The sequence below is a fragment of the Camellia sinensis genome, chromosome 5 (genome assembly GCF_055761805.1).
Source record: "Camellia sinensis isolate YWXY chromosome 5, ASM5576180v1, whole genome shotgun sequence".
NCBI lineage: Eukaryota > Viridiplantae > Streptophyta > Magnoliopsida > Ericales > Theaceae > Camellia > Camellia sinensis.
Genome location: NC_138965.1, coordinates 211,825,172 through 211,839,786, shown reverse-complemented (window position 1 = coordinate 211,839,786; position 14,615 = coordinate 211,825,172). Strand labels below are relative to the sequence as shown.

At 38.1% G+C, this 14,615-nt stretch overlaps 1 protein-coding gene across 1 annotated transcript in view; it reads right to left on the bottom strand.

The window, feature by feature from the left end:
- LOC114311836 (protein DETOXIFICATION 29) overlaps positions 1 to 13,436 on the bottom strand; it is a 32,609-nt gene extending 19,173 nt beyond the window's left edge. The window contains exons 1-6 of the mRNA XM_028258008.2: positions 13,031 to 13,436; positions 11,366 to 11,907; positions 10,522 to 10,608; positions 10,329 to 10,385; positions 9,599 to 9,837; positions 9,278 to 9,396 (exon numbers count right to left, since the gene is read on the bottom strand). Coding sequence (XP_028113809.2) covers positions 9,278 to 9,396; positions 9,599 to 9,837; positions 10,329 to 10,385; positions 10,522 to 10,608; positions 11,366 to 11,907; positions 13,031 to 13,369 — 1,383 coding nt within the window. The 5' untranslated portion in view covers positions 13,370 to 13,436. The remainder of the gene's footprint in view (positions 1 to 9,277; positions 9,397 to 9,598; positions 9,838 to 10,328; positions 10,386 to 10,521; positions 10,609 to 11,365; positions 11,908 to 13,030) is intronic.
- Between the last annotated feature and the right edge of the window lie 1,179 nt (positions 13,437 to 14,615).

Genomic DNA, 14,615 nt, shown 5'->3' with positions numbered 1-14,615 from the left:
TTACACGAGGATGGGAAACCACACCTTCATGCCCTTGTGCAATTTCCATACCGTTTTCAGACATAGAATGAACGGTTCTTCGACGTTACTCAAGATCGAACCAGTTGCCATTTCCATCCGAATGTACAAGGGGCCTACAACCAACAGAATGTGCTAGAATACATCTCCAAACACGAGGATTACACGAAATGGGGTGAATTCCATGAGAGGAGCCGCTGCGCTAACCAGAATAACAAAGAAAATATATATCGTGATGCCCTTGCCGCCGGCACCAAGGACGAAGCACTAGCAGTGGTACGAAATGGCGATCCAAAATGTTTCTGGTTAAATTTTGACAAGTTGTCATCAAATTATGACCGGATTTCATTTAATCCACCACTGCCGTATGTTCATCCATTTACAGACACAGTATGGATCGTTCCAACAGCCATACAACAATGGGTTGCAGACAATATTAAAGACGAAGCCCAAAGACCGCACAGGCCCAAAAGCATTATAATTGAAGGCCCATCTAGAATTGGGAAAACATGTTGGGCCCGGTCTTTGGGACCACATAATTATTATTCTGGCCACATCGACCTGAGGGACCACAAGGACGACATTTTTTACAACATAATAGATGATGTGGCCTCACAATTTTTAAAACATTGGCGCGAGTTTATTGGAGCCCAACGGGATTTTTTTCAAATTGTAAATATGCCCATCCAAAGAAAATAACGGGCGGGATTCCAAGTATTATATTATGCAACCCCGGAGCCGACTCCAGTTACAAGGAGTTTTTAGAAAAACATGACCACGCCGGGCTCAAAGCGTGGACAATCCGAAACGCAGAATTCTATAAAGTCGACAAGCCCCTGTTCGCCAGAACCAATCAAGAAGAGGCATCGTAATGCCAAGAAGAAGGCCCAACGCAGGAAGATATTCCACTTCCAGTGCGGCTGTTCGATATTCTATACGAATGGATGTGTCGAACCACATACATTGGAGAGAGAGGACGCTGTCAGGGGTCTTCTACGATACTTTGAAGAACCCGATGTGGTTCAAAGCAGTGGACATGTCCAGATCGGGCGATCAGGGGGTGTACAAGATACAATGCCTGTTCAACTACAACCTCCGGAAAACATTGAGAATCCGGATGTTTACTGCGACAATGTATACATGGCTGACATCCAGTGGTCGCAGAAGCCTGTCGGAGACTGTATTTACCCAGCTTATTGCACGCAGGATGACGAATAAATTATCCAGCTTTGGGATTATTAGCCCTGTAAATTATTGTCTCGCACTGACCATTGTACTCGACGAGCTTTCATATTATGTAAAAGATTGGCGATGGGAAAATATTTATGTAAATTTTTGTGATTAAATAAAAATGCAAGTTTATTGAATTTATGTGCCTTAATAAATTCGATTTCTGAGCAGGTTTAAGCTGGATAATTGGGCTGTAATTGGTAAACAGACGAACGGACCAATTACAAAATGAGGCCCATTTCATGTTTATTAGGAAGAATTAAAATAGGCCCAGACATATGGCACAGCAGTCCATTAGAGATAGGCCCATCAATAAGCGGCCCATCAGTATGCGGCCCATCCAAACTATGAAAGAAGTGGACACTAAAGAGAAGGTCCAAATTTTATTGCGCTTAAAACAGTTACAAAATAATAATTTACATTTTATTTTTATGATCTCAACATCCACAACCAGAACGCACAGGTTGATTTTCTGAAGGGGCGGTGATGTAGCAAACATCAGTAGCAGAACACATATCTGCACGTTGCTCCATCGTCTGCATAATTGGAGTCGTCGCCGGGGTTTCTGTTTCGGAAACCGCTTTTAGACCGGCGAATAGAGCATCTTCTTGCCACTATAAGGCGTTGATGAGCCGAATTAAACATTCGGCGTTGTTTTCGCCGACGACCAACAAGGACCAATGCAGCAGTAATAGATCCGGCTCGTATTTTAAAATCAACTGCCGAAATTGGCCTAGATCTCCGCGATCCATTTGCAAAATAATTCAAACTCCCCCAATTATTTTGGCTTATATAATTTTCCGAGAAAGGACCATCCAAACTCTGGAGGATTTATTGAGAATGTGTGTCCTTGATTTCCAGGGAAACTGGGAAAGTCATTTGCCCTTACCTTAATTCGCCTACAACAACAACTATCATTCATGTATTGGTATGGCGTCTTTCGAGGCATTGTATGGCAGAAAATGTAGATCTCCAATTTGCTGGGCAGAAGTTGGAGATGGGCCTTTGCTTGGGCTCGAGATTGTATACGAAACGACTGAGAAAGTGAAACTGATGCAACAGAGACTGAAAACTGCACAGAGCAGACAGAAAAGTTATGCTGATTTCAGAAGACGGGACAGAGAATATGAAGTAGGTGATCACGTTTTTGTGAAAGTGACACCGATGAAAGGCCAGACTTGTTTTGGAGTCAAAGGTAAGTTAGCACCGAGATACGTCGAACCATATGAGATTATTGAGAAAATCAATCCAGTGGCGTATCAAGTTGCGCTTCCTCCTGAAATGGAGCATATGCACAATGTCTTCCACATTTCTATGTTGAGGGACTACCTCCGGGATCCTTTCCATGTGATAGAGCCTACTCGTGTAGTGCTGAGTGATGACTACACTTACGAGGAACGGCCTATTCAGATTGTAAACAGACGGATCAAAAAGTTGAGAAACAAAGAGATCCCGTTAGTGAAAGTTGACTGGCAAAACCATGGTGGCGTGTATGCCACTTGGGAGAGGGAAGATGACATGGCTAAAAGATATCCTGAACTGTTTCCACTGAGTCTTGTTTTCTTCCAAAACGAAGGTAACTCGAGTTTAGAGGACTAAACTCTTTTTAAGGAGGGGAGACTGTAACAACCCTCGTCACTGTTTACCGATTAACCACTGATTACTGCTGAACTGAGACTGATTATGATTGGTAACTGAATTGATTGAAGTACTGAACTGACTGACTAAAATTTGGAACTGAATTGATTAAGTATATCTGTTTAATTGTATGTCTATCAGTTGACTGCTTGATTATCTGTTCATGCCTTTGTGTTTAACTACAAATTGAAGGCCTTATCGGCGGCCGAACCAGAAATTGATTAGTGTTTCATGATCAGTAGAATTTATGTGATTTAATGGTGTAATTATCTGAAAATCGATTCGGTATGATTAAATTAGGCTAAATGGTGTTAAATTGCATAGTTTGACTTAATTACATTAGTGTCACTTAGTGGCCACTACCTTATACATTTTGAGACTTGCCTTCATTCTATTTTGTACATTTCATCAGCCTTGTTGAGTGTATAACCGGCTAGAGAGTGAGGGAGGGTGAGAGAAGTGAGTTCAACTTGTTTTCATCTTGATTTTGCTTGGAGGCTTAGGGAAATTGAAAGCTTAAGTGCATAATTGAGCCTCTAGACTTGTAATTGAGGAACCTAGGTATGAATTTCATCCTCTTTATTGTGTATTTAAGTTCCTTCTAGCATGGATCATGGTAGTTTAAAGAGTTAAGTCAAGAATTGGTTCAATAGTGTTGAATTGAAGCTTAATTATTGCATGCATGGCATACTCTTGCATTTTAGAGCTTGTTCTTCATGAATTTGCCACATGCATGTCTATGTTTTGATCATAAACCATGTTTTCACCTTGTCTTTGAAAGAATTGGCTCATTAGAGCATGAAATTGAAGCTTTGAAATGGTTTAAATTCATGCATGTTATGTTTGAATTATATTCTTGAAAATTGGTTTGAAATTGAGTTGTTTGAAACACCCTTGGGCTTTGATTTTACAATTGAGCTTTGGAATCATGTTAAACTATGAGTTTTGGGATGTTTTTTGGAAAATTGGCCAAAGAGGATCGAAATTTATGTTTTATAAGTTGAATTTGAGCTTGAGGCTCAAATTTGGGAATTCCAGATTTTGAACTCACGCTCGAGCAGGGTGACTGGCACTCGAGCGTGAAATTCGTGCTCCGAGTACTTCGCACTGTTTTGAAGTTTGCTCGAGTGGGATAATTGACGCTCGAGTGGGACATTGTGTCTCATGCTCGAGTGGGTGTCGAGCGCCCAATCGAGCCTGATTTTCACCTATCCAGCACTTTTGACTATTTTGCTGAACGCTCGAGCGGGTAATTCTACGCTCGAGCGGAAACCTTTGTCTGCATGTCCGCTCGAGCGGAGTAACATACGCTCGAGCATGACCCCTGTTTTCTGAAAATACTTTTAAAGTGCATCTTTGCATCCTCATCCCATCCTAGGCATTCTTAGGCCTAGTTTAAGACATCTTAATGAGGATATAGATGTAGAACACACCGAAGCAAATTAGAGATTAAGTTATTATCTTTCCCAACTGTGTAGCTTAGTGTGTGTTCAATCTGTAAACTGTGTAGGGTTGGCGACTGGGGACGCGCTCTAGCTTTACTGTAGCCCAGAACTCTGTGAGTAACAACTGTGTAAAGATATGTTCAAAATGATTATCTTCTGAACAATTGAACTGTACTGCTTTCTGAACTGTTACTGTTAATTGAATGAATGTATGTCCTATATTCTGAACTATATTGTGGCATCCTTAGCAACTACTGTTTACTGTTACTATTACAGAGATCTCTATCGGTTCCCTTGTTGGAACCACTACTGTTTACTGATTGATGGCCATCATTTACTGTTCGGTCTTTTAAGACCTACTGTTTACTGTACTGTTATGCTAATGGATGTACCACATATGACTGTACTGACGGAACGACTGAAATACTGATTTAATGAACTGTTTTCATTACTGTAAGGACATTCATTCTAAACCCCTTTACGCATTATGTTATTCACTGGGTTTTAGCTCACTGTTTATATATATATATGTAGGTGTTCAGGTACCAGACCGGAGCTAGGAGCGTGGGTTAGACTCCCCTTTTTGTCAAGCCAACTACTATGCCTCACTGCAAGGTTCCGAGCCTGTGAAGCTAAGGCTGTGGGGTGTTTTAGTTTCCCTCCCTCTGTTCTGTCTTGTAAACTGTAAACTGTTACCGTACTGTTTAATAGGGATTAGGTCTCTGAACTGAATGATTGTATATATGTACATGCTATTTTGTACTGTTCATGTATATGTGTATGAAAAGTCTTTTTGGCATACAGACTGTCACAGCTTATTGGACATTGTTTATTTACTGTTTTGGCTTCCGCCATGCCCCTGTACTCTGTTTTACTGTATTACTGTTAAGCAGGCCTTCGGTAATCTTGGATTACTGGCCGGTTACAGTGCTAAACCCATAGGGACGAGTTTGGGTCGTGACATTTATCCACTAGTTCTTCCAGATATCCGGCTTCTTCTTTGGCTGAATGTTTTTCCCTCATTTGCTCCGTCAGGTCTTGTTGATCAACAACAAGCTCCGTCTCGGCCACATCAATCTGAATCACCTCCTCAACGGGGGCAGGTGGAGTTTATTCCCTAGCATTGGATGGAGGGGGCAGAGGTTCACTTTTCTCGGCCTCGGCTCTTCTACGGACAGCCATCCTCTCGGCATTTTTTTACCTAGCCATTTGAGTGAGCAACTCACCAGCCATGCCGTCAGTATATGAGCCGGGTAGGTCCCCCAAGCCCGTGAAAATGTCTTCGAAGGACATGTTCGCTCGGCCAAAAGTGGATGGAGGATTAAAGTCGGCTTCTTCAAATGCCAAATTTAATGCTGCATCAACCTCTTCCTCTGATCCGTTAGATCTGTCCTGGGGTGGTTGGTTCGGCTGCTTAACGACCCCTTCGGCTATTTGTTCGTCCTCCGGCTCTGAGTCCGATGCCTCAAAACCAACCTGCCTAAGGTTCTTGAAGGTAGGAAAAACAAATGCCGTAAGGTACTGTTCATCCCTTGGAATCGGAATATTATCTGCGGCCGAGAAGGTAGTGTAGATCGGCTCATATCTCAAAAGAATGTGGGCCGCCCTCCCCTGCTTCTGAAGATTCGAACGGCCGAAGAACTTGAGTGCCGCTTTGATCTATGCGAGTACAACTTGTCGGCTGAAATGAGAACTTTTTTCAAGTCGTTTCCTACGCGAATAAAACAGTAAGTACGTAGAAGTTGAACGAAGTAAATATTTAATAAAAATGCGTAGGGGATTAAATGACAACCTGGTTCACCTCTTCGCCTAGGCACTGGATCTTGACGATCTTCGCCCTTGCCAAATTCCCAGTTGCCACGAACAACAACCATGACATCATCAACACACTTACCAGAGTTGGCAAGCATTGTCACCAGATGATGGTCGATGTCCTTGGCCCTGAGGAGATAGCGCCTCTACCGACCAGTGGATTTGGCCAAGGCATAATAATGCCGAATGGCAGGGATTCCAAGGTCGAGCCTGAGGCGCCGATTTAGTTCCACAACCCCCATTATTATTCTGAAAAAATTCACGTTCGGTTGAGAAGGGATTAAACTCCAATGGCAAAGGACAGCCTTCAAAAGTGGATGAAAGGGAAAACAGATTCCCCTCCTCAGCAATTGAAAGGAGATGAAAGACGATTGTACTTTCGTCAGTCCTCTCTGTGTCAATCACGCTCTCTGCGAAGAGTGACAGATGAGCGTCGTCAGGAATGGAGAAATGACGACGGAAACTAGAGACTCGCTCCGCCGAAAGAAGGGCTCTCAGATGTTTTGCCATCATAGAAGGTAAAATGGACACTCTAAACAGTAAACGAACAAGGAAAAGGAGTCGAAATGGAAGAAAGATGAACTTACAAAAAATGAGGGCAATAAAGAACGGCAAGAAGTTGCAGAGGGCGTGAAGCGAGGAAGGTGAATTGACATCTTGTGCATTCGAAAAAGCATACAAACGAAGAGACAACACGGTTTTAAATCGTATTAAATGAATGAAGCGTACGAAGAGGCGGGGAATTATAATCATGCCTAAAAAGAGTAGGCGTTCTGACGCTTGCATTGGAAAAAGGAAAACTGCTGTATTTTTTGACCCTCTAAGTCCAAAACCAAACATGCCGTCTAAATTGAAGTTAATAGGATGTTGTAATTGTGGGGACCGAGTAAATTATTACGTAGGATAGCCGAATATATTAAAGAAGAGAACTAGATCGTGTACAATACGGCTCCAGCCCCGAGGGACAGAGGCCGAATATCCAGATCGACCTCTATCAGTTGTAGATTGGGCCGAATATGAAGAGATAGCCTAATGAGCGATTGTTCATTGGACGAAAGGTGGGCCTAACCATCAACATCAAGGACTACTATAAATAAGAGGAAAATCAGCCAAAAGAGGTAGATGAGAACAAATAAGTTTAACTTGAGATATAAGCAACTAAGAGAGTATACACTGACTTATCCGTCGGAATGCTAATTCCAGAAACCCCGATCGAAGTGTTTATTCCTTTTTAGGTGACTAGTTGAGGATCACGAGCGTCCTACTGGATCCAAAGAGTATTTCCAAACCACTTCTCTACAATAAATGATTTTGAACATTTTAACAACTATTTTAATTTAAATCCTACGATGGATATGTATTGCTAATCTTTTAATTTTAATAATAATTATGTAACTAAATAATATGAATTTTAGAATAATATTTTATAAATGACCCAGCTAGGTTAGGTTAGAATTCTTAAATAGACTCAAAATCTTAACCCAATTTGACCCAAATATATGGGCCAAAAAATTTATCCTAATTTCTAAATATATCTAGTTGGGCGTAGGCAGGCTATTGAGCCAGCAGCCACCCGTATTGTATAGAAAAATTCTATTTGGACACACCTACTTATCTCAGTATATATATTTAATAGGAGTGTTCAGCGGATATGTCGATCCGTTCAAACCGATTGAACCGAACCGATTCGCTACATTTTGAAGGGATGCGTGATGACAAGCAGACGGATACGAATTAATTTTCTCCAATCCGACTAATTTTGGACAAATGGCGAATTGCGGATTGAAAGTTCCTACGCCGTAACCAAACCGCAAACACCCCTCATTTGCAGCCATTGTTAACATAGAGATTTGTTAGATTATTATCCATATTTGTAGTCATTATTAATAAAACATATTGGATTGCTATCCAAAAATAAAAAAATAAAAAATTTATGTCGATCCATGTTTTGTTGTGCTGAAAATTTATAAAATGTAAATTGTCCAATTGATTCGCATCTATACGCCAATACGCCAATTCACTCAATCTGTATCCGTCAATCCGACGGATTGTTACAAATTGATTTTCTCCAATCCGTCTAATTTTGGACAGATGACGGATTAGAGGTTCCCAAACCACAACCGAACCGTAAGCATTCCTAACACTTACTTTATTTTAATGACAATCATACCCTAAAATAAAATAACTATAATGGATATCAAAATACACCTTTAATATTATATTCCAAATTTTTATATATATATTTTTTTAAAATAAAGAAAATCTCAATACACATATTTTTAGTTAAAAAAATCCTAATTTTTACACCATGTTACACACTTATGTTAAAACAATAGAAACAAAAACCTTACTTCATAAACAAAACAATATATATATATATATATAAAGGAAAACAATATTTCGTAATTGCATTGCATACAATGAATCAAATTGGGGTTTGGAAGATAGGGAATTTTGGGGGTAGAGTTAGAACAACGATAGAAATGAAGATAATTTCAATAAGTTTACGGAGAGGCCATGGATGAGAGTGACAGAGAGAGAGGGGGAAGATAAGGGAGTTTTATGAATGGTTGTTTGGGTTTGCAATTTTGCAACAAGTGTGTGGAGTAAGGGTTGAGATGGTGTATATACAATGGCATAAGTGAATGATATAATTGAAATATTTAGTGTATAGATTGAGAAAAATAATTAATAATCAGATTAATAAGTGTATACACTAAGATATGATATGTACTGAAATAAATAAGTGTGTGAAAATAAAATTTTTCTATTGTACAACATCAAATGGGTATAATTTTTGTAAATATTAAATGAGAATAATTTTTGTAAATATGAAGTAGTTTATGAAGCAATGACTGCCAGCGACAATCAAAAGTAGTTGATGATTTATGAGATTTGATTTAGTAATCATCGATAACCTCTCTGCTAACCATATACAAACAAAAAATTTATCCAAAAACTTCATATATTATAACATGAGATGTTTAGATTTCATCATTTCAAAATGAAATACGTAGCAAGATGCCACTTCCACACAAAAATTGCTTTTTTGTTTTTTATTTAAAAAAAAAAGCACTGATCGGTAATAAAACATTTATATTAATAAAAATTTAGAAAATGGAGAGAGAAGTTACCTTGACACCCATGCCAAAGGTGTAGCCTGCCAGCAGACCCAAAGGAATACCAAATAAATAGTAGCACCCTATGTTCACATAGGCAACATAAGCTTGCCACCCTGCTCCAATTGCCACCCCTACAAACCATGGAATCCACCAAGAAGAAATTTTTTTGTAAAAGAACCAAAAAAATAATCATTTAAGAAGGCTTGTAATCAAGAAGAAGCATACAAAACACAGAAAATGTCACGAACACAGGTTGAGTGTTTGTGACATTTTTTGCATCTGTTTGGATTTCTGTATACCTATGCGATTACAAAACGAAGGATTGATGTGTACCTGATAGGGTAGGTTGAACATTGTTAATGACAATGCTTAGAGCTAGCAATGGAGTGAGCTCATATACAAGCTGTTGGACTTCTCTACTGTCTGAAAACAAAGCTGGGTACTGATTTTGGAAAACAATCAAAATGAGTGCCATGAAGAGGCCAAAGAAGAATGAAGTTCCGGCGGCCACCACCACAGCGAACTTGGCGGTTCTTGGATTTGCTGCCCCTAGCTCATTTGATACCCTTACACTGTAATTTTATAATTAAAAAAATTAATTCAATTTTGGTAGCAATACAGAAAATTTTCAAAGAATGGAGCAGTGAGTCAAATGAGTGAGACCACATAGGTAAGGCCTACATGTAGGGTCGTCTTTATTTACCCATAGAGGTAAGGCATACATGTAGGGTCGCCTTTTGTTTCACATTTGTGTCTCATTCTGTGAAATTTTTTTGCAAATTTAATCTTTCTCACAATTATTATATATTCCTGTGATGCTATACAGTGTTTGATTCATTGAAATAAGATAGAATGAAATTATCATTTTGTCAGAATATTCATTCTTATATTGGTTTGATAAATAAAATAAAAAAAGAAATTTATATTGGAAATCAAATTACAACTCAATAATTTAAATCAGTGGTCATTCTTGACAAAAATCATTCCAACAAATTAAACACTATCTAAATATTTTTTTTAGGTACATATTATGGTACGTAGTTTTGGTGTATGCCAAAACAACCTTATGGCTGCGTTGAATCCAAAAGCTACCATGACAGTCCAGCCCAATATGTTCATGCTGCAAAACCAACATGAAACAATTAACAATTAGCGAAACTCACCATATTATTTGTTTTAAAATGCTGCAAATCAACATTTTAATTGTTTTAAAAATAATGGTAAATACCTCGAAAAAGGTAGAACTGTGTACTCACCATATGGACAAGGCATCCACAGAAACTTCTGCATTCTTTAAATATCCAGCAAAGAGAATCAATGCCATATAATACCAAAACTCTAAGCTGCACGATTCTAGAAATAAACATTATTAAAATCTAAAATGATTTGACGTTGAAATTAAATTAATATACTTAACTGAGCTTCCTGCCAGAACTAATCTCATGTGCTATCACAAATTCACATCAATTTTTTTACTACATTACATTGGGGTTCGATTACATCTAAGACTTTTTGGATAAACTACAACTTTATAATTAATATTAACTTCTAATAAAGACACAACACAACCACGTGAACTGTCAGAGTTAAAAGTATGTGTGTGTGATATAAATAAAATTTATTCATATTATAAAATTTTGATAGAAAATGATGTAATGAATTGTTTATATTTCTTTAATAAAAATTAAAAGACTATGTATTAAAATTATGCAGTATTCTTATTAATTTTTCTTTAATTATATTTTGCAATGTAATTGGTGAATGATGATATAAAAAGATAAGAAAGTAGTGTTGCATCTATCATATTTTGGCAATTCATTTTGTCTAAGAATAAAATCACAATTTTATAGAACAATCCCCTTTAACATTATCACATGTTAATCTTATTTGAAAATTTAAAATTCTCACCTAATTTAACAGTTTAGAGTGTTTTGAATGAAGAAATAGCGAAATTTGAAAACCAAATATTCTTGGTCATAATGAATTTTTTGTACTTTTTTATTTTTAAAAATTAAGTGTTTATATATTATTTTTCATGCACCTAGTCAATATTCAGATCAATGAGAAAAAATTCAATATAAGAGTGAAAAATAGTCTCACCAAAGCATTATAGCTGAAGCAAAGGACAACTTAACAAATCCCCACAAATTGTGAAATGCCATCCATGAAAACCCAAACCAAGCTTCACCACAAGCCCCACCAAACACATACAAGAGCTGAACCACCACCATGAACCACCACCATGAATCCAGCACCACCGCCGCCCCCACCAGCCCCCACCCTAGCTCCACCATCAACAGCCAGCTGAAAAAAGTGTGCAAAACAAGCGCAACGCCAGATGTCACCGCCATCACTGCCATTTTGCTCTGCGCTTGCAGAAACTTCGCGAGAGGAAAGACCAATGCATAGGCGAAGAGTTGTGGTATCATCCACACGGATAACTTTCCTGCTGCCTTTGAAATATCAATTGATTGGCCGACGAAGATTAAAATTGGAGCCGCGAAAATGTAGACAAACATTAGTATTAGGGCTGTGGAGACGAGGATGAGCCATGATCTCTGCATATAGATTCCGAGCATCCTTAATTGTCCGGCTCCAAATGCTTGGCCGCATAGCGTCTCTAGTGCACTCCCCATGCCCAACTGTTTGAAATGAGTATCAACTAAAATTGTTAGATCAACAATTATTCTAAAAGTTTACATTATTAGAAAACAATGCTTATAATGTATATCGAGATATCTCTTTCTTTTGCATGCGATTTTGTCACGCACGAAAAAAGGCAAATAGACTATACAGAGTAAGGTGCATTAGACGCGTGTTCCATTTGTTAAAAACTCTTTCAAACTCAGCTCATTAGCTAATCAACTCATTACATAGTTTGGTTGTGTTTTTGTTTCCTATTTTTTTGGATGAAACAAGAAAAAAAATAAAAAAATAGAGAACTGCTTTTTGAAAGCACCTCACTTTTCAGGAAAAGCTGAAAAATTATTTTTTGAATTTTCAAAAACAGTTTTCTCACAAAAATTAAACCAATATGTAAGATGTTTTGAATTGTTCATTGTTTTTGTAACAAAAAAAAGGAAACGATGAAAACAAAACGGCAACCAACCATATAGTTTGTGAATGCACAACTTTATAAATTTATATGTATTATAAAAAAAAATCAAATGACTCGACCTCTCTGGATTAAAATTTATTTAAGATTGAGTCAAAAGATAAGTAAATTTGGGAAAGAAAAAGTAATATTTCATTAAAGATAATAAAACATTACAAAAAGGGGAAGAAAATAAAACATTAATGTCGTGTTTGGTTGAGGGATTTAAGGAGGAATTTGAAAAGACAAATGGAAAAGGTAGGTAAAATGTGAAAAAAATATGCTTACATTTCATATAGTTTCACACACTTTTTTTTCTTTCGCTTTCTATATTCCTGTCCAAATCTTTTAACCAAAGACACCGTAAAGAAACTTTTACAGGAAGCAACCAGATGTCCATAAGCCAACAAAACAGCTCCATAACCAACAAAAAAAGCAGACCCAAAAATAGTACCTCTAAAAAGAAACTCCAACAAACTAAGATTCCCAAAGCTGAATAAGATCCATTAAATCTATTAACACAATTCAAGCCAAGTTTGATGAACACATTTTAAATTTTGTTACGTTTTCCAGTTAAACTTAAACAAACGATTATTATCTCATAAATTTAAGTTATTAAAAATAGACCAACAATATATATCAAACTATCATCAATCAATCAGATACCTTACCATGATGCCAAAAGCAAATCCAGCGACGACAGAGTTTTCGACAGACACTGCCGCGAGTTCTAAAGTTCCGACATGGCCAGCAAAGACTTGAGTAATGGCACCGAGGGAGTACTGGCAGAGGGAGGTGAAGATTGCCGGACCAGCGAGGTACCATAGCTTCTTCGACTCGATGATGAATTCTCTGAAGAAATCTTTGGTGCTGATAATTGGATTGATGTCATCTTCATCAACTGCGAAAGATGATGAAGAGAGAAGACTTGATTGTGTTAGAAGGTCAGGTTTATGATCATCATTCCTGGGGGAGAGAAGTGGGTGCTTGCTACCCTCCATGTTAGACATGTGAGAGAGAGAGAGAGAGAGAGAGAGAGAGAGAGGGGTAGCATTCGGTCTAAGATTTGTCAGCCATTTAAATGGACAACAAAGCTATAGGTTTTTTTTATTTTATTTACATATTTTTTTTTTACAACATGAGAAATATTATATTAATAAGATAACAATAGTACATAAATAAGATCTTAAAGCGTCATTCTAATCAAACAACAAAATAAAAAACAAACAATAAAAAAATAAATCAGCCAAAAAAAAAATAGTTATAATTCAGGAAAAATCACCGATCTACTCAAAGATGTAATTTGAAAAATGTAAAAGGAGTTAATTTGAGCCCACTAAATTAATTAGGCCCAATAGTCCAAGGTTGGTGAGCCCGAATTTATCGCAAGTCCAAGATTGGTGGGCCTGGATTTATCGCCATCAAATGGGCCGAATCGCTGTAAGTCTCAAAAGGGCTCAAATCCATGAACTTAGAGACTTACTCGGGCCCGGACTCGAAAAAGTTCGGATCCACGAACCTAGAGATCCGAAACATTTCGTTTCGAACGGATTCAGACGCAATCTAGAAGCTGCTCCATTAATGAGTCGTAGAATACTTGCGGACTCAGAGCTTTCGGGGATCTACCTACTAGAACCATTGGCGTAATGAAACCCGAACAAAGGACCCGATCTCGAGGACGGTGAGTGGAGATAAATTCACTCTTCGGTTAATTCGGTTAAACTAGCCTATACCCAAGTCGAGGTGGCACGATCTAGGGGGTCCCTGAGACTCAGCAATATTTGCGGCATGACGTTCTCTTGAGCTACCCTTGACCCTTTTGCGGAAAGGCGTCCTCTAGAACTACCCCTGACCCCTTGGGATGATTTGGGATCATTGGTTAGGTGTGACTAAGAAAAAAGGTTCGCCGAGAGGTTGATCTTCTCTTCAAGATTTTCCTTATCCTCGGAGAGGTTACCTCCTCAGACAAGGTGGTTAGAGAGACTATTCCCTATGTGCCTTGCACATGCTCTCCATCCTATATCATGAGGTGCCTATAAATAGCACCTACCCATGGCTTTACAAGATATGAATTTTGAAGAGATAACTCTTGAGAAAGAACTAATTTCCTTTCTTCATTATCAATCTTGAGAGTGAAAGTGAGAGATTCATGGGAGAGTCTTGCCATTATTCTTTCTCTAACTATTTTGCCTTCTTCTTCACCCAATCTCTTATTTCCATCATCTCTTTGCTTTTGTGTTCTTAGTTGTGACTATT